Source organism: Ammospiza nelsoni, chromosome 14 (assembly GCF_027579445.1).
Source record: "Ammospiza nelsoni isolate bAmmNel1 chromosome 14, bAmmNel1.pri, whole genome shotgun sequence".
Taxonomy (NCBI): domain Eukaryota; kingdom Metazoa; phylum Chordata; class Aves; order Passeriformes; family Passerellidae; genus Ammospiza; species Ammospiza nelsoni.
This window is the reverse complement of record NC_080646.1, coordinates 3,903,108-3,928,106: the sequence shown is the minus strand read 5'-3', so window position 1 is coordinate 3,928,106 and position 24,999 is coordinate 3,903,108. Positions and strand designations below refer to the sequence as shown.

Sequence of the window (24,999 nt, the reverse complement as noted above, 5' to 3'; positions counted from 1 at the left end):
AAATGAAAATAACATGGATGGCGTCCAAATTCTGGGAAGGTTTGTTCCCCAGATTAATTCTGAGGGAGATTTCATATAAAAATGTAAATGAGAGCCAGGATTATTTATACTGAAAGATAAACAAAAGGATTACATTTCTAGCTATTAGGAACCAGTGGAAATGTGTCTCTAAAATGACCTTACCTTTCATCTTGACCGAGTAAAAGGCAGCAGCCTCGCCGTTCCTCCAGAGTATCTTGGCACGCTCGGTGGCAGAGTGAGGTAGAAAGAATGCATCATTAGCTGAACTCCCTTCCAGCATTCCAAAAATAATGCAGTTCAGAACAAACAGGACAATCCTTTCTCTAAATGTCTGGACCTAAGAGAACAAACAAAAACAGACCAAAGAAAAATGAGGCAGAGAATAGTATTTTGCATCTCATAAAAGGTTTCAAAATCAAAAGAGGCTGGGAAGGAGGAGGTCAGGAAACACATACACTTAATTTGGGGAAAATACCTCCTGAGTTGGTTCAGCTACAACAACAAAAACAGTTTTTCCTAGTGTTTCACCCTCTATCCAGTGGGCATAGAATAATTTAGTACCTATTTATAAAGCTTGACATATCTCTTGTTGTCAAAGAGAGGAATGCTAAAGCAGCAGAAGTATCTTGATTGCAGTCACAGATTTGGAACCAGGATGAAGGCAATCTAATCCTGCTCAAAAGTGAAATGAAGATTGGACTCACACTGTGGGCTTGGTCACCTCTCCCCTATTACCTGTGTTGCCACAGCATCGAAGAATTTCATGGGCCAGCACCTTACTGAGTTAGACACTGTACAAAACAGAGAATGGTCTGTCCCAACCAGCTGTAATCTAGGTGCAACATGAACAATTATTCTGTGCTGAATTCTTAGGAGACAACTGACAGGACAGGGAGATGAAGGAATCTAAAGGAACAAGATTATATTGATCATTAAGGTAAAAACTGCTGCGAAGCTTCATATGAATGCTGAAAAAGAAATTAGTTTCAACATATAGCGGCAATTTACCTTTCAGCAATGAGCTAGAGGGGGTAAGATTTCTATTTTCAGACATTATTTTCATTCTCTGTTGATACAGAGATGCTTGAAAGCCTGAAGGCCTGTGTCCCTGCTCCAGGTTCTATCTTGCAAGGATTGGTATCTCAAAATCCCTCCAGTTCAGTTACCCATAAAAAGCCTACTTAATTCTGCAAATAATTAAACACTATGTATGACAGGAAAAAATTATAAAGGAATGGAATCATTAAGGACCAAAAATACTGAGAGTTATGTAGGAAAAAAACCTGACTTAACCTCATGACAACACAGCTCATACGCAGCAGGCATCTGACTTTTTCGTTGCAAACAGACTCCAGGCTACCCAAATCTTTCCAATTATGAAAAAGTCGTTCTATCTTACCAAGATAATTTATTTTGAAAAAGACTTACGGATATATAAATGACTAAATAGAAACCATTTCATAAAATGAATACAATATAAACATTATCCAAGGGGAAAAAATCATAACTAGCTAGATAAGACATTGTTCCAAAGGGTAGTAACACCTCCCACCAGACAGTTAATGTGAGAAATTATTGCTAATGTAGTAATTCAATTTATGATTACTCCTTTAGGAGGCAGTGAAGGTAAACTAAAAACCAAAAGAAAACAAATCCCACAGATGAATCATAAGCTGCATGCACAGAATTGTTTAGAGAGGGCTAATGTGCTTGTCACTGTGTCCTGGAGACGTGAAGCACTTGGTGAGCCACAGAGCCCAGACCCCACAGGTTCAGAGCAGGAGCTGCTGAAGACCAAAGACAATTTCATATAATTGCTCTGGCTGGGAAGCTCCAGGGTAAAGGCAACTGTTCAAAATAGCATCCTCACCAAAATGAGCCCATCTCGAGCAGGATCAGCTGTCTTCACAACATCTTCCACAGGCCACCAGCGCTGGCTCAAATAAACTGCCAAAACTACAGAAACAAAAACAGGGGAGCACGTTACCCACAAATACAAAGCAGGTTCTCTATTTTTCCACAGGCAGCCTCAGACCTACTTCTCCCTCCAGCTGACTCCAGCCTGTTCTGCTGTGAGACAGAAGAACAACAATTGTATTTCAATTTCACCTCCACGTCCCTTGATATCCAATTTCCAGTACTGCACGAGGCATCAAGTGAAGGTAATTTTTCTCAGGAATTGATGTGACTTTGGTGTGACAGCCTGTGTTCCATGTGAATAAAGCACTTCCTGCTTAATACTAAGTTCAGTAGCAGAGTAGGTTTGAGTGGCATCTGGGACAGTGGAGCTACCTGGATAAAGGTTACAGTTTTCAAGTTTCTTTCAAACTTTCCCCTACCTACACATATATATTTCCATATATTTGAGTGCACATATTTGCACTCATGCAAGTCAAACATGAAAATTCTCATATCTGCTTATCAAACAGCTTTTCAGCTCTCTCTGTGATTGAATTTCTATCTATGGGTAGCTTTAGAGTACAGACTCCTAAATCTCTGCATGGACAGATATTTTCTGAGGTTCAAATGCACACTGAGAGGTTCCTATCAACAAAAGACAGACATAGACATGCATAATAAGATACACTTTTGCTTCAGGGCAAAGTGTATCAGCAACCCACGTAAGTCAAGTCCTCATGTAGGTGTGATGTAAAACTTGCACCCCACTTCTTCCCATCCTTCCTCAATTTTTCACATTTGCAGGAACAAGTATTTAAACCCTACTCCTACATGTTCATCTACAGAATTCATTGCCTGCCAATAGATTTACAAGGAAAAGACTTGAAGCAGCAACAATGACACTGAAATTACTTCCAAGCCTTGTTCAGAAAGAAAAGTTTTGACATGGGGTCATTTCAAAGGATAGAGAATGAGGATTTAGATGAGGTTTTGGAATAAACACAGAATCTGATCCTTTATGACCACAAACACATCAAACAGCAAATATTTCAGCCAAAAGAATTCTTAGTATCCATGTACTGGTGACATTCACCTAAAGTACATGGCCATGATTTTAGGATTGCTCAAGAACACCAAATAGGGCACCTACCATGTCCATTTTTATATAGAAAGATAGAATATAATAGAGGAAGAACGTTGCAAAGAACAGCACAGAGTTCACATGTTTGAGTCCTAAAAGAGTGCTCCAACAACTGGCTCTAACCTACCCAGCTAGGGACAAATATAAGAAAGTTCAAAACCATCTGTGAGTTAGAAACAAATTCACATACAAGGAAATGAAATGACTTTAAGGACAGGATTCATCATTTACCTGTTTTAGCCTCAGGTTATATGATTGTCACTGATGCACACAGGTTAATTTCCCTTTTTGCTTCAGCCTCTATCACTCCTGCTGGTTTTAAGGCTGGAGATTCAGCTTAGCTAACTTATATTTCCAATAAATTATTAAAGCATGCACCAAAAAGCATTACACTTTGTGTGCTGGGTTAACAAGGAAGAAGTATTGCACGCAAGGGCAGATGCCTGTTTATAGCAGCAGACTCAATTCATTAAATATTATGCACTTACTTGCATGGGATTTTCATACTCTTTCTGTGATGGATTCAATCTGTTCCCTCAAACCCTTCCCTCTGCTTTCAAATGCAGCAGCCACTGCTCCATTACACATCCATGAAACATGCAGCTACAAAGGGAGCTGAGTCACACAAAGGGGACATAATGGGCCAAATGCTGCCTTTAATAAGAGCTGCAAAGAGGTTTGGCACACAGTTCAGACATACAAGACACATAGTAAAGGTCAAAAAAGTTTTTAAAAGCTTTGAGGAAAACAGGAAGATGCATAACCATGTTGGAAGGAGTTGCTTTTATAGAACATTTACTGTGCTATTCAATAATTTAAATGTGTGGAAGGGAACACTAGTTGACATAGCAACTGTCACATCACATTACTTGAGCAACCTTATCTATATGGATGCCTTCCTTGAAGGAAAAAACATTTCTCCAGATTTCACACAAACATATGTACTTTGCTTTTTGTTATCATTTTTCAAGTCAACATCTGGTCCACAGTTAAATCTATCCATGCTTCCCCATACTCTCATTTTCATTTTATAATCAACTTTGAGGAACACTACTTCAAATGCAAACATGATTTGTGAGACCACATGTTCCCTCTCTCTCCCTTCCCAGTCTTGTTATCCTTTCCAAAACATTCAGTCAAGCTCACCTGATCACAGGAGATGGAGTTACTGCCAGCACACATCCCCTGCACCCTGTGAATCGGGATGTGACTGCAGTGACCTTGCAGCTGCAAAACCTGATGTGCTTGATTGTGCAGTTGCAAGCCCAGGTGAAATGCATTTCAGGTCACAATTAATGGGGTTTACACATGCTCAGGTGGGTGGCTTGCCCTGTAAGCACCAGCTTGCTAAACCTCAGTACTTTCATCACCTGCACTCAGACAAACACAGAGTGTTGCAAGAAGCTGACAGGCAGTGGAGCACAGGATTCCACAGCACAGGGTGTTTGAAATCCAGGACTGAACTGAATTAGGCACCAAGCATAATGCAATTGTGATTATGAAATGTCTGCTTTTGCTGGGCAAACATGGATCCCTTCCCAACTCAGGCCTGGATTATATTTTTACTTCCTAGGCTATGCTGGCCAAATGTTCCCACACTGGTGTTTAAATGACTATTTAAATGAAATGTGCACATCAGGATTCTACACACAGAGCAAAGAAGAGAAAATAAAGCAACATCCAGCTTGGCTCTTCTTTTTCCCCTGCCTTATCTGAATTGCTGAAAGACATCCCTTGGTTACAAACTAAATAAAGGTGATGTTACATATGAGAGATGTAATTAGAGTTAATAAATATCTAAGATAAAGTAGTGGCACTTTCTGTCATCTTTAAAGCCATCTTTACCTTAATCCTGTCACTCTTTCAGATTGCTGACACACTTAAAGAGGTCACTTTTGTAAGACTTCCACTGTGGAAATACTCTGATACTGGAGCAAGGTCAGAAATCCTACTCTGAACTGCATTCTGCAGCACTGACATACCCTGAACTAGCTGGGTTCCACAGTTCCCTGTCTTTAAAATGGAATAAGAGCATTTCTCACTCTTTTCTAGGAATTTTATCAAAATAAATATATTAAAGTTTGGGAGGCAGGCAGATTCCTGCTGGAATGGCAGCCATTCAAGTTTCTCAGATAGATTGTTCCTGCAACCAGTTACATTTTCTTCTACTATTCAGGCTTCACTCAGCGATTTGTTGCAAATGTCTTGTGATAAATGTTCCAAGGCATCTCACAGTTATTGTGAATTATTACATGCAGCATACAGAAAATGCCACAATAAGGTATGTTTATTTAGTGTTATAAAGATGTTAATCACCCATGTTATGCTCTGTAAGCCCTTACAATGCAATTTACATTCTCATAAAAATATCTGTACAGATATACTAACAGAACACAACACTCAGCCCATCAAAAATAAATTTAAAATGCTTCCAACCACGACCAAGTCCTACAGAAAAGCTGCCATACTAATTTTCTCTTTGAAATATGCAGATCATTTCAAACCACAAGCTATTCATCGCTTCTGGACAACCCATCTTATAAAGATCATCAGAAATAAATCTCAGTGGTGGAATCCACCCCTCTTTAAACCAAATTCTCAAGAATTAAATACCATCAAACAGAAACACAGTATCTGGGGACAACCAGGAAATTTGCTTCTAAGAGTGCTCCTGCTGTGGACGAAAACTAAAATGCAGAGGTAGAGGACAGGTAGAGGAAGAGAAGATATTAACCACAGCAAGATTGTTTCCCTCTTCCATCTGGATGAAACTTGTTTCACAAGAAAAGTGTAAAGCTCAAGTCAGGAAAAGAAAATGATGTAACTTGTTAAATGGTTTCATTTTCTGCCCTTAAAGTCAAATGTCCTTAAAGTAACAAAGACTAAGTTAAAATATATTGCCTTTCTCGGAAGGAATTGGTTCTGAATTAATTTGAGCTGTTCACTGGTCAGAACAAAAGGTCATGTAGGTGAGCAAATCCAGGTGGAGTTTCCCCATTAGCACAGTCTGCCACCCTAAGAGTCAATTCCAAATCTGCTGAGCTGTTGGAAAAAAATTAGGACAAAATACTTCAAATGTATATACCCATCTGTATAGGTATGCACACACATCCCAGCAGGTTTTAAAGAACTAATGAAAATTTTTTAACACTCATCTGAAAAATAAAATCACATCAGTCAAACCTGATGTGAGCAGGAAGACTGATCATATGTTTATAGTATATAAAATCTAGAAACAAAGAACTTCCAGAAAATCCTTTAAATCACACTTTTGGAAGGAAATATCAAAAGCCAGGTGATGCAGCAGGCTTAGAGATCTCTCTGTTCCTCTGACTCTGGACTGGTAACTTGAGCTGAAATTTTGCAAGGAGGGGTCACAGCAGTCAGTCAGGCTGTTGTTTATAATATAATAAGGTATTTATTCTGTAGGTTTAAGCTTTTAATGAAGATAGCTATCAGGTAATTTAGGCTCCAATTGGACTTGTTTGACTTGTTCCTGTGAGAAATCATTTTTCCTTGTGTGCTTGTATCTCATTAATACTTCTTGTTCCTAATATTAAATGAGATCATTTAACAGAAGAGCTGTGCTAAATGCACTTTCACCTGCATCTATTTAGTAATCCTTTGTTTCTGCACTGTAGTTACAGATCCCAATTCCTCTTGTGAAGCCTAAACTAACTCAGTGCTGTTTTCAGCCATGTTCCTTTGAACATGAGTCAGGAGATGAGCACAACTGCACCAAGAGCCAGTCTGGCCTCTCGTGTAGATGCTTCTCCCCTTTATCACACCAGTGTGTTTCTCTCTTCAGAAAAACATTAATGGAATACATAAATTAGTGTCAGAAGAGTAATTCTACATCAATAGCTTTAGAGGGACCAGGAAGTCTTTTGACTACAGCTGGAACTTGGAAAGGTCTCCCACCTTGTCCTGTGAAGCACAGCCCATTAGCAAAGGCCCAGCTGAAATCCTGTGCAGAAGGAGCTGGGAAACTGCAGAGTTCACCTCTAACCACAGGTGATCTTAATCTGCTTTTTGTTCTTCTGAAGAAATTTCCCTGGTCACAGGGTAGGACTGAACAATGAACACTTACACTAACAGAACCTGTTCTAGGAGTGCAAGATCATTACCTGCCACATTTGGAACTGAACAGAGGATTTTGCTCTGCCTTTGCTGTATTATTAAGAATACTGGCTATTAAAGCCTTTCAGGTATAATTTATAGCTTGTCCTTTTAAAAAAAGGACACTCTTAATGACAGATGTCGTTAGCTGGCTGCCACATTTGGAAGCTGGAAGTTTAGCAGGTTCCATGTGTTCTGTATTTCCTAAGTGACACAGTGAGTCAATATAAAAGTTCATGTCCTCGTTGCAGATATTCCAAAAAGCCCATTGCTTCACAACAACACCAACACTCCTCACCTAATCTACACACCAGTTGATAGTCCTCACACACCAGTACTGGAAATAAAAGTCAATTAAGCCTAGGACTGAAAAAAATATTATAAAACAAAACAAAAAGATAATATTAATAAGAATCAGTAAGAAGCAATACAATTTCATACCTGTATTTTATTGTTTAAGGATTTCAGGATTCTATCCAAACCATATTGTGTTTAAATTTCACATCATTCTGAATTAGAAAAATATTATCCTGTTGAATAAATTCAGAAAGAATAACAGATTTACCCAAGGAGATTTTTCAGCTATCAGCAGAGAATTTATGCATAGAATTTAAAAGCCCTGATTATCAATTCTTCCATCTAATCAGCAGCCCACTGACAAAAATCCTTGACAGATAAACTGAAACCACTTCATATTCAAAACAAAACCCAGAATATTTAAATACATAAACAAACAGACCATCTTAAAGGTAAAGAAATTACAACTACTCAAATTTCAAAATATTGTGACCAATTCTAACCTGTCTTTTTATCCTTTGGATCAGTTAACAGCAACAGTTTGCAAGTAGGATTATTTCGGTAGAGAGGGACAAAAGACACACAGGAATCTTCAAGTTTAACCTAAAAAACAAACAAGCCCTGTAGCTCTTTGTACTGCAAAGCTCACAACAAGTACTTCACGTATCAGATGCACTTATGACATGTTTTGCTGACATGCATGGTACAAGCTTAGCACAACACCCTCTCAATCCTCAACTTCAAGGCACTGAAATACATATAATATTCTAATATTATCCATAAGGAAAGTTAATTTTTAAAAACTCAAGCTACTGAAGTTAGTGAAGACCTTAATGCTGACTTGTCCTGGTTACCACATAACCTGGCTTTGAGCACTGTCACACGCAGACAAATGGTGTTATGAAAGACCAGACACATCAAATGAAAACAAATACAACTTGCACTTCTTACAGCATCCTCCAGCTGAGTATTTGTGGTGTTTTGCAAACAATGAATTAAGCCTCAGGGTACAGGGAGTATCAAAGCATTAGGGCAGTGCCTGGGCAGTTTATCTTCCAGGCACAGCGAGGGTAGATAATTGGCACAAGGTGGTTAAGCTGAAGGCAAAGCCAAAATCAAAATGCAGCTCTCAAGCTTCTGCTCTTAGACTAAACTTTTAAATGATGTGACACAAACACAAAATTACTGTGCTCAAACAGCTCTATATGCATAGAAATGACGATTTCCATATGAATATTGCAAATGCTGTCATGTAAGTTTAGGTACAGGCGAAGAGCGTGCATGACTTAGCACAGTATGTACTGTACTTTCCAAAATCTGGTCCATTGTGTATGTGTGGGTGTGCCTCTCTCTCTAATTGCACCCATTTGTCAGTTTGCTATGAAACTCAAATCAGTCACGTGTTACATTTAATATTTCTTGGTACATGGAAGAAATATGAATATGGATTATTCTGGATAACAACTCTAAGCTGAAACCAGCGTTCAGTAGTTGATGAGTGCCAGAATCCTGGAAGCATCTATGCAAACACTGGACTCCAAGAAAAAAAAAACCCAACAACTTGAAAACTTGAAATCTGTATTCATGAGCTTGCCTAAATCTGGGGATTCAGTTGTTCTTTGCATGCTTCAAACATAACAGCATCAATGTCATTACAGCACGTGGGAGCATTTCCATAATGAAGAGGCCAGGACTACTTCCAATACTGCCATGATTGTTATTTTGTTTGATAAGGTAATGTGCACTTTCACAGGTGTTAAGAGCAGCATGAGCCAAGCACAGCTTTGTGTGTGGCTGCTGCCAGCCTGTGGGGCTCTCATCCTGACTTGCAGTAATCCTTGCTATTTGTGGCCTGAATGCTTGACCAAGCCATACCAAAAAGAAGTTCTGTGACCCCAGCAAAGGGGCTGACAGCCACTTAACTCCTGCTAAATAATTACTCACTGTTGCCAGTCCTGCCACTTCAAACCTGCTTTAATTCCCATGCAGAAGGGGAAAAAAAATGTTTGGCAATGCAGCCATTATTGAAACACCAAACTCGTCATCCCTCAGGTTCTGGGTCTATAATAGAGACTGTTAACTGGGATGTTCACTGGCAATGGGAGTTTTGCCTTATTACATTTGAATTATTTTAAATTACAAAACATCAACATTCTTTGAGCTATTTATTATAGACTATAAGGAAAAAGACAATACAGCAAGAACACTACCATTACTTATACCCTTGACTGGCTGACTGCAGATTAGATTAGACCTGAATTAAATGAATGCAAAGAGAAGTGTGTTGCTATGAGACTCAAATCAGTCATGTGATATATTTAAGGGCTGGTGACAAGCCACAAAATCAAGACAGTTGTGAATCAAAAGCCAGAAGTTCATCTTTAACTGATCTCAGTGTGTGTGGCTTTTGCAGGAATACACAGAGAACTGCCTGGGATTTTAACCTCCTCCTCCTCCTACTGGAACAGCAAATGAACCTCTGAAAGTACAAGCAGGCATGGAAGGTAAGGACACAGAAGCCCTAAACTGGGGGAATTTTGCATGTTCACTCTGTATTTAGCCCCACAGGCTCCACTAGAGGGCATTAAAAGAGTATTTAAACCCCGTTACATTCCCAGCTCAAAGCCGAAGCTGATCCCACCTGGAACAGCATTTTTCTGGAAACTACGGCATATTATTTTCCTAAATTGCAGAAAAGCTACTCTATTCCAAACATTCATTTTAACTAATCCAATTTCTGCTTTGATAGCACAATAACAGGTACCTCAGCACACTATTTATGATCTACAAAATGCCAGATTCAAAGGTTTCATAGGTTGACTGCAGTAAAAATGTTTAATAGGCCTGTTCAGTCATCTCTATTCCACCCAGGTGTCTTAGGAACAGAATTCCTTTGGGAAAATCCACACTCAAAATTACCAATATAAGTACTGGAAAGGATGGAAACAAAAGAGAGACTGTATCACAATGCCTGTGTAAACTGCACAGCAGAGGCAGAATGCTGAGCAGCACCATGGTGTAAATCTCTCTATAAAATTCGCTTTTGATTCAAGATGCAAAGTTCACCAGAGTACTTCAAACCCTCTTCAACACTCAGACTTGGAGTTTAAGCTTATCTCTCATTTACAGCATGCAAATTGTTTGAAATAATGCAGGATTTACTGATTTTTTCTGCAATCCAGCCATACCAGTTTAGCATACATGAGCACAACCAACAAACTAATCTGCAAGTATCTAACTTGCAGAAACATCAGCCTCCTACCTCTCCTCTTCCAGGGATGGAAAAAACATCAGGAGTGGACAGTGACTTCTTCAAGAGTTTTTCATAGTATGTTTCAGCATCTGCTTGCAGAACCCCTGGATCTCCTGTTATTGTATCAACCAAGTAAAGTCGACCTGTGATTAAAATAAAACACAATATATTTTTACTTTTTATATTAAATAAGAAACTTAAGTCTTAAAACCTCTATTTCCCCAGCAGCTGCTTGGTGTGGCTGGGCCCTTAATGATCTCATTAGAGCCTTTTGTATAAGCCTAGTCTAAAATAGTAAGGCTGGTAAAAACCTGCCTGTATGTTATTTTCTGTATGTTATTTACCTCTTGACATGCAACTTTTCAAAGCAGAACCATGACAGCATCAATTCACATTTGTCTCCTTTGAATTCAGCAAGCACAGTCTCAAATTTCTCTAGGTGTAAGAAAATTGCTTTAAAGCTGGAAGAACATTAAAAAAAATTTTCAAAACACAGCCTGAGTTTAGCACTGTCCAAAAATATAACAGGGAAAGAATTCCAAAGCTTCCATGCTTTCTTGGAAGACTGCCCCTTTTTGGGTCAGTCTAGGATCTGTTGTTTGTCATTAACTTTTTCCTTCTCTTTTTTGACTAACATCCGTTGGGCACTTTTACAACAATGAAATAATGTAAAAAATTTACCCACACAAGTCTTTCCAAAATAGAAACATCATCTTTTATGCAACATAATTCTGAATCCATGTGACTCAGTGCTGGAGGGTATTTGTTAATTGCATGCAAACAAAAATTATATATATCTTATGCCTGTAACCTAAATGCAAAGTCCAACTTGGTGTTCCTGAAGGAGCAATAATCTCCTTCTCATCTAACAAACCAGACTTTCTGGTGGCTCATCACCAAGAAAAAGAACATGACAGGGAATTTGTTAGCAAACCAAATGGTCTCCAGCCACTGTTCTATCACAGGAATAAAATAGCTTCAATTTAAGGGGCTTTCAATCAACAAGCTACACCTGCAACTCTTGTAAGCCCAAGTGAGGACCAAATCTTCTACCCACAGCTGTTGTTGGTATCTTAGCTCTGAATTCCATCCCTTTTTAATGATAGTTTGGTCTCACATGGCACCTCCCTTGGTAAATTAAATGTGAAATAACTGCACTGATAGTAAATGGCTGAGACAAGAAGTCTTAAAAGGACCAATGCAAGATCTGTCTATACTAAGATTAACAAACCATGAATCATATAGGTACCACATTGAAAGTGATACCTTTCCACATAAAAGCAGGAGTATGGGATTTGTAGTACCAGCTCTGACTATTCACCCATGGTGCCTCCACTGTCTCTCCAGCAGTGATCAGCATCTGATTCCTCAGCAAAAGGATAAGAAATTTAAAATGCTTAAAATGCTTGAAACATTATTTTCCTGCCCTTTGCAGGCAACCAGCTTCCATCCTGAGGCTTGCCAGCAGAGCTGTGCACTCAGAATGCTGAAGAGAAGCTGCTCTGTAGATGGGTTTCTAGCATGCTTGTACGTGACAAAATGGGAGAAAAAAGAGCACTGCAGCACTAGCAAGGCAAGTCATATTATAAAATCCCAGGCAGAGCTTAAACACCATTGAGCAAAGAACTTGTCAGGAGAGAAATTAAAGATTGTTATTCAAAACTTTGGTAATTCACAAAAGCAAATTTACTAGTAAATTAATCCTTTACAAAAGAGCAGCATGTAAGACTTGAGTTTAGCACAAAGAAAAATATTTGCCATGATAATAAATACTGTTCATGAGGTGCTGCTTACAAGGCTCCCTCCTGGCACAGTGCAGCCAATGCAACTTAACAGCACAGCCATGTTCTCTCCTCACTGAACAAAGCAATTGACTTTCTGCTACACAATATGCTTGTACTCTAAGGTAACAAGGACCACTCCAAGGACAAAATAAGGTCACAGATTAAATAATGAGGCATTAGAAGAAACTTCTGATCAACTTTCCATCAATACAGCTTTGCACAGAAGTAATCTTTTCCTTTAAAAAATGCTTTTAGATTTCCAGTGAACTTGGCTTTCCTGTGCAATACACTGAAAAGGCCCAAGTGAGTTAGGAGCACGTGTTCCTATACAAACAGAACCAAAAAATTTCTTGTGAAGAAGAAAACTGTCAGCAGGGGAGAAAGACTGAGGCTGTTTAAGAATAACATGGAACAGAAGTGTCACCTGAATTTCTTTTTATGTTAACTAATGTGTTTCCCAGTTTTTCCCAGTATAAAGTGACAAAATAACATTTACCCTGCTGTATATGCCCCTTTTACACTTCTTTTGTACACAGGCACAAGAAAAAACCCTCAAAGTCTATCCATAACTATTGTTACTAAGCATTTAACTAAAGCCATAATTATTGCTGGCTAACAGGGTGTTATAAAGGTTGCTAAAACAAATGCAAAGTAACTTTGCTTTAGAATAAAAGTAGTGCTGTTCTCTCAGGAGTACTTCAGTCTGAGGCCCAATCAGCATCTTGGGATACCAAAATTGCAACGTTCCAAGGACAGCCTGTTGACCTAATTGGAATTTCAGGATTTTATTTGAATTTGGTCTTACCTAGCAGCAACAAAAGAGCACATGGAGGCAGCCAGCCTGCCAGGACCTTGCCAGCAGCTCCTGGGACCCGAGGGGCTCCTGCTGCAGCCACAGAGGAGAGACCACAAAGGAAATTTAGAATGAGAGGCCTCCTGCACCAGAGAGACTCCTGGCATTGGGACTGAGCTCTTAAACAGCCAGAGCTGCTCAACAAGGGCAAGGCATCCTCGAGGTGGATGGTGCAGCAGCAATGATGGGAGGGGGTGACAGACAGGTACCAGCCTTTGTCTGCATGGCACCTGCTTTCAGGGCAAAGGATGTGGAAGCTTTGCAATTGCACAGGGAAAAATTATCTAGAGGCAAATAAATGAGAAACCCAACGAGCACATTTCCATTTCAGGCGTGCAGAAGAGATTTTAAAGCAAAAACTAGCAGCGCATCTGCTTCTCTCTTTTGTTTCCATGGAGCAGTCTGGGCCACATTCTCAAGCGAGGATGTGCAAGTACATCTCCTCTCACTCTGGTGATCTGTCACCAATTTGCACAAAGAATCTGATTTTTTGAAGTGAAAAGCTACAGCTAAAACCAGCTATAAATATCACCAGGCACTGCCCATACAACTCAGTCATCTTTAGGAGATTCTACCCTCTAAAACCTCAGCCTAAAACGTTGTCCAACTCTGCCAAAAAGAAATAAACCAAAGCCCCTGCTTCAATCTAGACCCCTAAACTCAGCTTTTTCTACTCCCACTGCTATTCTACCCCTTGTCTCCTCCAGAAGAGAGAACCTAATTTCATGGGGGTTTCATCAAGTGGGCAAATATCCTCCTTGAAAGGTAAAAGTCAGAAAAATTTTACTTCACCTAGTACCCAAAAAGATCAATATGTGGGAATCCAGATATATCTCACCAGCACACACATGTTCTGCACCAGGTACATAAATGCAATCACAAAATGGGAGACAATATTCTACCCTAACATAGAATTAATTTTTATGGATTAGAGACAGACCCCCATCACTACAGATTCAGGAAGATTTCATTCTATCAGTTAAAGTAAGCAGGAAATATTTTTCCACGGGCAAAAGAATTTATTCTCAACACAACAGAAAACACATGGAGCATGCAGTCATATGTGAAATTCCAGAAGTGAAACTACAGACTGTTGTAATGTCCAAAGGTAAAGGACATCCTTCCATCTAATCACATACTCTGAAGTATCTGATTTATTCTTGAGCATGAAGCCAATACACAATTTACTAAACAAGAGATATTTCCTAGAACCAGGGAATGGTTTGGGTGGAAAGTGACTGTAAAGATCATCTCATTCCAACCCCCTGCCATGGGCAGTGACATCTTCCACTAAACCCTGTCCAACCTGGCCTTGGACACTTCCAGGGATTTGGGGTATTTGCTTTAATTGTTAAGAATCTTCTCTTCCTGCATTCACTTGTAGGTAATTAATACTGTTCCCTCAAGCCAGCCAAGTTGGTGATGCAGTTTTTTCCCAGACTAGACACACCACTGGCTTGATTAAGATGCACTGAGGTATTGCTGGTCCTTCCAGGAAAGTCAGACTTGTTGAAATGCCCATTTCAGAGTAAGGGCATTTAGGATGCAGCCAGATTGTAAAGCAAAATACATCAACCTCACCGTAGATGAAGCATGAAAAGTGTTATGTCTGAAGTGAATTAATCATTTATCCTACAACTACTTTTTCATGTTCTACAAACACAGAGAAGGATACTACATGCATCCATTAAGAGCTGTATGTTTACAGAAGAGCCATCAGTCACCACAGGACTTGTATCTGAATTTTGTACATTTGGGCAAATTTGTGAATAATTTTACATGTAAAAATATGAAAAATACCTCAGTCAGATTTCTAGTGGTGTAGGAACAAGAGAGATAAAAAGAACTTAACATTTCTAATTTTCAAGTTTCATTATTTTTTAATTCAGTTTTGCCATTTCTAATGCTTGCAATTGCAGCACTGGCTTTGTTTATTGGCTTTATTTTCATGCCAATACATTTCACAATAACAAAAGAGGGGAAAAAAAGAAAGAAAAAGAAAAAAAAACAACTTCAGCAGGTTTTAAGTGTTTCTAATGATGTTCTGAGGGGTTCTGTCCAAGAAATATTTTCCTTTTTTTTCTTTTTATTTCAAAAACCAATCTGCAATATGAGACAAACATGCAGCAAAACAAAATGACAGTATATCAGATCAATATTTAGGAGGGAGTGTTGTAATTAAACCATGCAACTGAGACTAGAAGTCCTAAGATTTATTCTTAACACAGGTGTGTTTTTGTGGCTCCTAACAAATCACTGCCTTCTGACTGGTTCCTTATCAGTTAAGTGTGTCTTATCTACCACTTCAAAGGGTGTGATGTTTTCCTTATCAGTGCCTCTGAAGCCACTATGTAAAAAGACCAAGAAGTCACATAACATAAATTGTTCTCAGTTCTCCATGGGCTGCCACTGCCATGCAACAGAAGCACACCCAGGACAGTGTCCAGGATTGAATTACTACTTTTTTTTGCCCTTCTGAACCATACACACGTGACTGAAGTGCCGTCTCTCACCCTCTCATAGGAGCAGGATCTCTGTGATGAACAGCAGGGGCTTCACATCAACTCTTCTCCTTCCCTGCCCATGAGCCTGAACAGCTCCAGGCATGTGGTTATCGTTAGACAACCATATTTGTTTAACCTTTCAAAGGAAGGAAGAGGTCTCTGGCACGCTCCCGGGAGTACACGCAGAACCTGACTCCCACATCCTGAATTTAACTGAGCAAATACATGCCAAAAACCCAAATTCTGGTGGGAGTGAAACTGCAGGATCATAACAGCGTGTGGTGGCAGCTGAGCCAGCGGGTGAAAGCCGTGCTGTGGTATCTGTCCAGCACAGCAAGGCAGCTCATCATCCATGAAAACACCACGTGCTGCTCATCATCCATGAAAACAGTGTCCTTCCCACTGCTCTGCTGTCCCCCATTTCCAACAGAACAAGAACTCCTGGAACATTCAGGATGTAGGATTCAGGGTTGTAGGTTTCAATCCCAAACTTCCATTCATGTATCACTTACTATTCTATCACAACTCAAACGGCCAGAAGGGCTTCAGGACACAAACTAATAAAAGTCTGTCTGTAAACAATCTTCAACCGTGGAATTAATAACTTAAGGCAGAGGGGAAAAAATAATCCCAATCCCACTCTCAGTCAAGAAATCTGTTTGATTAAATAGATGAGTTTAGCTATATATTACTACAAATTTTGTCACTCAAGTGGTGGGCAGACCAAATCCCAGGCATTGCAAACACAGGCTGCTATCCCACCAGTCATGCTATTCCCACAAACACATTTTCACTACTGACTTCAGAAAAGAGAAGGAAAAAGCTTTAGGTATATACACGTTTTTAGCTGAGCATAGATGAGACAAAGGAAAACACCTTCAGTTTTCACACTCTTCCATAAGCTCTGAAGGCCTTCCAAACCTTTTATTACGAGGTCTATAAAACACATGTTTTTCATTTCCCAAAAACTTAAGGTAATCCACAATTTCTGAAATGGAAAAAAAATATACGAGGAAATTAAATAATTGATTTAATTATTTAGCTTTTTAAATAAAAAATACTTAGCTAAAACCACATTAATTAAAATATTTTGAAGGCTAGAAAAGCAAGTGCATATTAAGGGGAATCATGTAATGGTGACTGCATACTGAAGGGATATTTCCTCCACTCTAACCTGCACTAGTCCCATAATGAAAGTTCCAGCAAATAGGTTCCAACTATATCTGTTTCTTCTCAGATGGCTCTTTAGCAGTGTTACACTCACAAATATAAATCCACATCCAACTCACAGTACAAATAAACTAAAATACATCTGTGTAAACAGGCTACCCCTGTCCTATTACACACACAATGCACATCTGGACTGGCATGTTTAGCACAAAGCTTTAACCCAATGTAATTGAAAAAAGCTGAGGTATTACAGCCCAGAAACAGACTTCACAAATAAAAACTGCAGCATACTGTTAAACCATGGAAGTGCTACCAGCTATAGCTATGACATATCAGAATTCATACTTCTGCACATTTAACTTTGTTTTTCACAGAGCTTAGATGTAAAAAAGAAAGAGGCAGCTTACAGAATAATTCAGGGGAAAATGCAGTGCTGGAGAAAAGGGAGATTCAGGACTGCCATTAATTCAGGCTGAACATGAAATTCATGTTCACATCAGGTTTCCCAAAGAAACTTCTAATGGTTTAGGGTGATTGCTGCTAATACCTCTGACTTTGTGAACATCAGCATCAAGTTCTTAATAAATACTGGTTTTCATACAATCAAGAAATGGGCAAAAGTGCTCCTGGAAAAGTCTCACTTTGACTACTGAAGGCAGAGGTATGGATTTTGGAATTATAAAATTATTCAGGTGGGAAGGGACCTTAAAGATCATCAATTCCCTGCCATGGGAACCTTCCACTATCCCAGGTTGCTCCAAGCCTGGTCCAAACTGGCCTTGGAGATTTCCAGGGATGGGACAGCCAAAGTTTCTCTGGTGTCAAACTTGTCTTTTCTTGCATATGGAAGCAAATACCCAAATGGCAAGAATTTGTCAACTTAATTATTTGCCTATCCCCTAAACAAAGTAAAATACACAAGCTCTCCAGAACAACTGGAAAGAGGCAGATTTGAAGGAAAATGACAGGAAAGGTTCTGTGAACAGCAGCAGATCTTTTATGAAGCACAAGTGCAAATGCAGATAGTGGCAATTCAATCCTCTACAAAGATAGAAGGTAGAAAGGAGGATGCATCACTCCAAAGTCCTCCTGTAACTTGAGGGAAAGGAGGAAAACAATGACTCCCATTGTGATGAGCACAGAACGGTGAAATGACAGGAAATGACAACTGAGTTTGACAAATGGTCCAGCAGGGAGATGAATTCATCCCATAGGGAGAAGCCAGGCAGACCGACAGGACACTCAGAAAATGGCTGTGTTTGAATAATTAAAAGTTATTACTGGAACACACACGGTTACAACCTGGCACCAGGACTAGGATTTAAGTACCACATCAAATACATTTCCCCTTTACTACCATCATCCAAAGGAAGCGTGAGAAACCTAAAGCCATGCCACACACAGCCCTTAACATCAGCTCATACAAACCACAGCAGAATGTGGCACACCAGGAGGACCTGAAAGCCCTGCTTTGCAATCAGAAAGGAAAATATTCCCCAAGCAAAGTAGCGATGAAAATCTGAGACAACTGTCTCGATTTTCAGAGATACCAGCTTCAAATACCACATAATTTGAGCTGCAAATGCTTTACATCTGACAGGCCTACTGCTCCCACCAGCAGAGAGCATAAGTCTGCCTGAGAAAGCCTAGCAGCCTTTCTCCAAATTACTTGCAAGGACCAATTTGCACAGCCAGAATAATTTCAAAATAAAATAATTAATTTGGGTTGGGGGGGAGAAGGAAAGAAACAAAAACCAAAATCCCTTCCCCCACTAATTTCCACTTTGCTAAATTTATTACATGGCTGCAAATTAATACATCACCTGCACCAGCTATCACAAGGCTGTCTCAGAACTTGCTTTAATAAACAGCTGCCAGTAGTGGAGGAAATATGTAAACATCGCTCTCGTTTCTCTGTGCCATTGTGTCAGCTATTCTACACGTCTTTGAAGGTGCTCCAAAATCAGCATGGCTCTGCTTTTCCCTTTTTCTCCTTTTGGGAGGAGGAAAAAGCAGAGAAGGAAAGACAGGCTGGCAACAGAGGGCTAACTCTGTGCTTGCTGTGCTCTTGATAGTGCGGCTCAGTGTGTTCAACTTCAGTTTACACAGGCCTCTTCAGTAAGGACAAAAGAAACCACTGCTGGTGGTTAAAAATGCAAAAGGTTTTGATTGCAATTGCTTGACAATCAGCCAAAGATATGACTAGGGGGAAAAACACAGCAAGGCAGCTATGACCAGAATGGAAGAAACAAGGAAAAACACATGGCTCGACTTCAGAGCAGAAAATTGACTTAGGCTTTGCATAAATGACAGCATACCTCCAAGCCTGCCTTATCCACAGTCTGCCTGCAATGGGAACATGTAGGCTAAAAGCAGAGCCTATTAAAAGGCATAATGTTTCTAAACGGCATCTGTTACGTCCTAATAAGCATTACTTAAAGGACACAGGCCTTAGAATTGCTACCAAACGTGCATTTATCTGAAACTGCTGCAAGGCAATCGTTACCACAGCGTCACATGACACCACTGGAATCTGAATAATAGAAAATGTTTTTATTTCGTTTGGCTTGAAATCATTATGCAGGAAAAATATGGAGGCACTTTCTGAGATTTTGAAACTGTGCAACTTCACAGGAATGAAACACCAGCAAGAATTACATCAGCGGAGCCATTTGCCATCTGTTGTCAGTAATACCATAAAGCCCAGCCACCAGACAGCAGTTTCAAAGGTTACAAACACAACGTTTTCAAGCATCCACAGACCTCTGGGTAACTGAGCAGGACACAGTTTCCTTCAGAGATATGTGCAACCTGAGGGTCTGCCAATCATTCAGCAAAGACAACAGGCCAGAGCTGGGAATTGCCAGGCGAGGCGTTTGGAAGTCTCTCAGTATGCAACCTTTACACAATGTGGCAAACGCATACCAGCCCCATCACGCAGGATCCCATAACGCGCTCGCAGCCATAATGCCTGCACACCTCCCACTTGCAAACTGAAACCGGCCAGACTTTCTCCTCTGCTGTTTGTTTTCCCAAACTTCCCCTCAAGGGAAGGAGTGTGTGCACTGAAATGCTGCTATGGAAAGGGACTCTGGTTTGTTTGCTGGGTTTGGACTGTAATTTTCCTTTGAGGGAAGTATTTTGGATTTTGTTTCCTGATTTCTTTTCTTTCTAGACTGTAACTACATATTTATGTTAAAGACAGCAAGGTTTCAACAACTTGCCTTAGCTGTGGCAATGTTATGGCAGCCCTTACCTCTTATGCACACACAGTCTGAGTAAAATTCTACCTGTTCCATACATGAGATTTTAGTCTGGCTGTTAATCAGTCTCACCTTAGAGCTCTGAGAAGCTTTTTCAGTTGCAGAGGCCACATTACTGACAGTGCCTATGTGCTACCTGAATTTTGTGTTTCCACCTTCCAGGCTGTTGACCTCCTTCCTGTAAACTGATTAACACGGATTTCATGGAGGGCAGGGAGATTTCCATCTTCCTAGAGAGACAGATGGAAATTTAAGGCTTCATTAATGCAATTGCCAAACTAGACATACAGGTTTCTCATCCACTATTTCTCAGGCTCCAGAGCTGCACAGACGTGGCTGCTCACTGTTTCTGTTAGGTGGTTCACATACAAATCTGCCTTTCAAGGTGTTCTATAATCAAAATGAATTTGCAAGAAGGCTGAATTTAAAACAAGTACCTCAAGTTCTAGGTCAACAGCTGGCCTGCTTCTCAACAGCGAGGTTTGCCTGGGACCTGTAAAGGGCTTTAGAAACCTGGAAGTGTAAACATTCTTTCCCTGTGAAAAACAGTTACAGGAACAGCAATCAAGACCGAGTTGTAGCATCTCAATCACAGCACAACATGAACTGAAAAGCAATTTTTGCACAAGAGCTAATGGCTGACTCTACGCACTCTTTAAGTGTATTGCATATTCAACCTGCTTATTGACAACTGCTCCACAATTATTTTAAACATAATCTATGCAATTACATAACCTCACCAAAACTCAGACAACACCTAAAAACAACATCAGCTGTCCCAAAAAGGAAGGGGATAGAAGAACAACTATTCTAAACATTCAATCTGAGTGTGATGAAAAAGGGAAAAATGTAGACATTAATCGAACTGCCCAACATTACAATGCTTCCTTGGACATGAAAACCCAAATTCTATTCATCTAGAGATATTTTATTTAAGAAAAACAGTAGAACTGAGAATCTTTCGTCACTCCCCCAAAAAAACAGCATTATTACAATTGTTTGACTTCCATAAGTGGTTGATAGGAGGGGAAAAATAGAGCAATCTGACAGCAGTGCATTTAGCCATGAGCAGCTAGAGGAACTAATGAACAACATCATTATTTTACTGAAGGGGATGAAGTAGGTGCTTTAGATAAATGGCAGCAACTTAAACTGTGTTTCAGAAGATAAATTCACTTTCTCTCCATTTACCTGCTAGCGTGACAAATTAAGAAAGAAGAGTATAAAAACAGAGCAGGAGGGAAAGCAGTGCAAAAGCTAACTGAGGTGATGCAATGGGCCCTTATCCAAACAAGTGCATGAACAGAAATTGTTGGAAGTCCTCCTAGCCAAACACAAACCCAGAACATTGCACATGCCAGACTCCTCTGCAAATCCACGGTGGAAGGTGTACAGAAGATCCACCTAAGCTAAAATCACGTTCCTTACCAAGCACCGGGAGCTTGGCCATTTGGGAACTGACACAATGTCTGTTCATTTCAAAGCACTGCAAATCCACCAGGTACTGAAGGGCTGAGTTCTGCTGGGCAGAGCAGCTCTTCACCCACTACCAGAAACATCAGAAAATCAAGCCCTGCTGAAAGGAGATGAGGGGAGAGTGGCTTTTTCACAAAGAAGTTCATCCTCTATGTCCATGTGCTTCTTGTTTTAGTCACCTCGTCAATAGCAAATGAATACTTTTAAAAGGAAGGGTACTATATAGCATATGTATTGAGTAATATATTTATATACTAGACTTTGTGCACTACTTTGCAGTATACAAAGCCTTTTACATCTCAACACCAAACCAGTCCAACTATTTTTGTGTGGTCAAGAACCAACTTACTGCTCCTTTGTCCCTGTTGAATCCTGCTGCTTTTGTTAAACCCTGATTTTTGCTCAGTTTGGGTAAACAACTGCTGATGTACTTTTGAAAATGGGTATTTTTATGCAATGTTTCCCATGATCCTTAATGGCTGAGTACTTGAGATCTACTGACCTACAGGTGGATCTGATCCACCTGTGCTGAGACCCCAAACAGGAGCTCGGGGATCATCCTCTCCCCAGCATCACCGAATCACAGCGGGCAGGACCCACCAGGCCGGCTCTCTCTGGGCAGGCTTGGACCAGCCGAACACCTGGAAAAGTCACCTGGACGCTGGGAAATGGGAAAATAAACCCTGCAGCACCTGCTGAGGGCGACCCTGCGCGCAGGGCTCGGGCTGTCCGCCTCCCCCGGGCGCTGCCGGGAGCGCGGCCGTGAGGGGCCCGGCCCCACCGGGGCACGGCCGCAGGCGACCGGGCAGAGCTTCCCTGGACAGCCCCGAGTGTTTCGCGGCGTCTCGGCCGCCCGTGGCCTCCCCGAGCCGCCTCCTCCCTCTTACCCGCGGCGGCTCTTCCTCCTCCCTCGGCCGCCATCACTTCCTGCGGGGCGGCGCGGGCAGCCCTGAGGGCGGGCCGGGCCCGGGATGGGGCTGAATGGGCTGGGAGGGCGGAAGGCGGGGAGCAGCGGGGCCGTGCCCGGACAGGCGAGGGGAGCTGGCTGCGGGCTCGGGCAGTGCCCTCAGGCTCAGGCAATGCCCACAGCCTCAGAGAGTGCCTCAGGCTCAGGCAATGCCGTGCAGGCTCGGGCGATCCCCACAGGAATGCCCTCAGGCTCAGGGAATGCCCTCAGGCTTGGGCGATGCCCACAAGCTAAGGCAATGCCATCCAGGCTCGGGCAATGCCCACAGGCTCAGAGAGTGCCCACAGGCTCAGGGAATGCCCACAGGCTCGGGCAATGCCCTCTGCCCCCGCCATCGAAGCACGGCCTTGGGAGAGGGCCGGCCCACTCTGCATCTGAACTTAAGAAACTCCGACAAAAATCTCAAATTATTTCTTTTAAATGCAGAATTAATTCTTTTAAATGCATAAATTTCTTTTATCTTGCACAGAATGACAAACCGTAAACCCAGCGCCAGTTTGTGTTAGCGCAGGTGGCATAAGGCAGAAGGCATAGGAGGGGGAAAAAACTGGGTTGCATGTGCCCTGCTAAGTCCTTTCTCCCTATTTTAAAAAAAAACCTAAATTTAAAAACCTGTCCATGCACAGCCATTAGTTTTGCTAATACTGCATGAAGACCAGAACTGATATTAATAATAGCCACTCAGCAGTTGGCTATATTCAACTCATATTCAGTTGCGATTTTCCCCATAAAAATAGGTATATACCAAATCAATTAAATTGCCGAAGAACTAAAATAAATAATCAAACAACATAAAACACATGACAATTTCTATCCAAAACCAGACCCTGGCACAGCTTGCCCAGAGAATCTGTGGCTGCCCCATTCTTGGAAGCCAGGTTGGATGGGGTTTGGAGCACCTGGGATAGTCTAAGGTGTCTCTGCCAAAAAATAAAAAAAAAGTGAGTGAAACTGCCACTATTTTTTTTTTTATTTACCATTTCTATGGATTTTATTGTAGAAGAGGCCTCTTTCCTCAAGGAAAAATGAGATTTACACTGAAATGTTTGTGTCCTCTCTTTCTGTGACACCACTTTCTATCTACATAAAGACCAGCTTCAGTCTTTCCTGAGGACCATTTATTTTTATTAGAATGGAAAAGAAATATGGAGTTTTAGATACTGAAATTTCTATTTAAAGTTCCATTATAGTTTAGTGTTAAATAGCATAACAGCTTGATTTCTCCCTCCTCTCATTAAGTGTTGAACAGCTGAGATAAAAACTGAAATATATTAAACACTTCCACTTCACAGTTTAAAACACTGGTCAGTGCCTGCCAATAACAAGAAATAAAAGAAATATATATAAGTAATAATAAAAGAGATAAAAATTAAAGAGCTGTTTCTAAATGAAGAGCCATATTCTGGTCTTCTTGCCATCTACTAAAAAGCTACCCAAGCAGTGTGCTGCCAGTGTGGTCAGAATGCATTTGCAGAAAATATATTTTTCTCTTACTCAGCAGCAGTTCAAACAATTTTTGAAAGTATCAGACAAATGTGCAGAAAAATATTCAAGGTGATAACCAGGATTTTCATAGCTGAGTTGCTTCCATTTCATCTCCACCTCAAGATGAGTGCCGTGCCAATCACATCCATGTGTAGCAAGAAGAAAAACAACCAGAGTTTAGCTGAGTCAGCTGTGTCTGTGACTTGCCTTCAAATAGCAAGGGCTTGGGTTCTTAATTATGAATGGGGAGATTAATTTGCACAGACCTCAAATATCCAGTGACCCTCAAATCCATTGTTTTGGGCACAGATACCCATGGGAGTGCTAATATTAAAGCTCCAATCATACTTTAACAAAAACTTCAAGAGTGGCTTCGACTTCAACTGAAGAAATGTTAGGGGAAAGAAAAGGTTTCATTTCATCTCTGAATAATTTCTGAGTAAGGCCTAATTCAAATTTCTCAATTCTTTTTTAACTGTGTGGCACAGCTGCAATAAATGCATTATTCCTCCAAGTATACTGCCATGCACAGAAAGCTTGGGAATATGAGCAACCAGTTAAATCAGTGCAAAAATTAATTTCAGAGGTCTCTGTCAAATTCTGGTTTACTTAAACCACTAGCATTCCTCCCACACTTGCACAAGCATTTACCAACACTGAATCAGAATCAGGTCTCAGAATCTTTACCTCCAATTCAGCAAACATCTGCTTAAGAAAAGGTACTAACTTAGCTATTCAAGACAATACTTCTCCCCCCACTACAAATT

At 40.6% G+C, this 24,999-nt stretch overlaps 1 protein-coding gene across 1 annotated transcript; it reads right to left on the bottom strand.

The window, feature by feature from the left end:
• Positions 1-1,909: 1,909 nt before the first annotated feature.
• LOC132079545 (protein FAM169B-like) lies at positions 1,910-22,726 on the bottom strand. The gene is made up of 5 exons (XM_059482231.1): positions 22,668-22,726; positions 10,740-10,873; positions 7,981-8,080; positions 7,622-7,710; positions 1,910-1,977 (listed from the first exon to the last, which is right to left on the bottom strand). Exons 1-4 carry the CDS (start codon positions 22,699-22,701, stop codon positions 7,706-7,708), a joined length of 273 nt encoding a protein of 90 aa, XP_059338214.1. The 5' UTR covers positions 22,702-22,726; the 3' UTR covers positions 1,910-1,977; positions 7,622-7,705.
• Between the last annotated feature and the right edge of the window lie 2,273 nt (positions 22,727-24,999).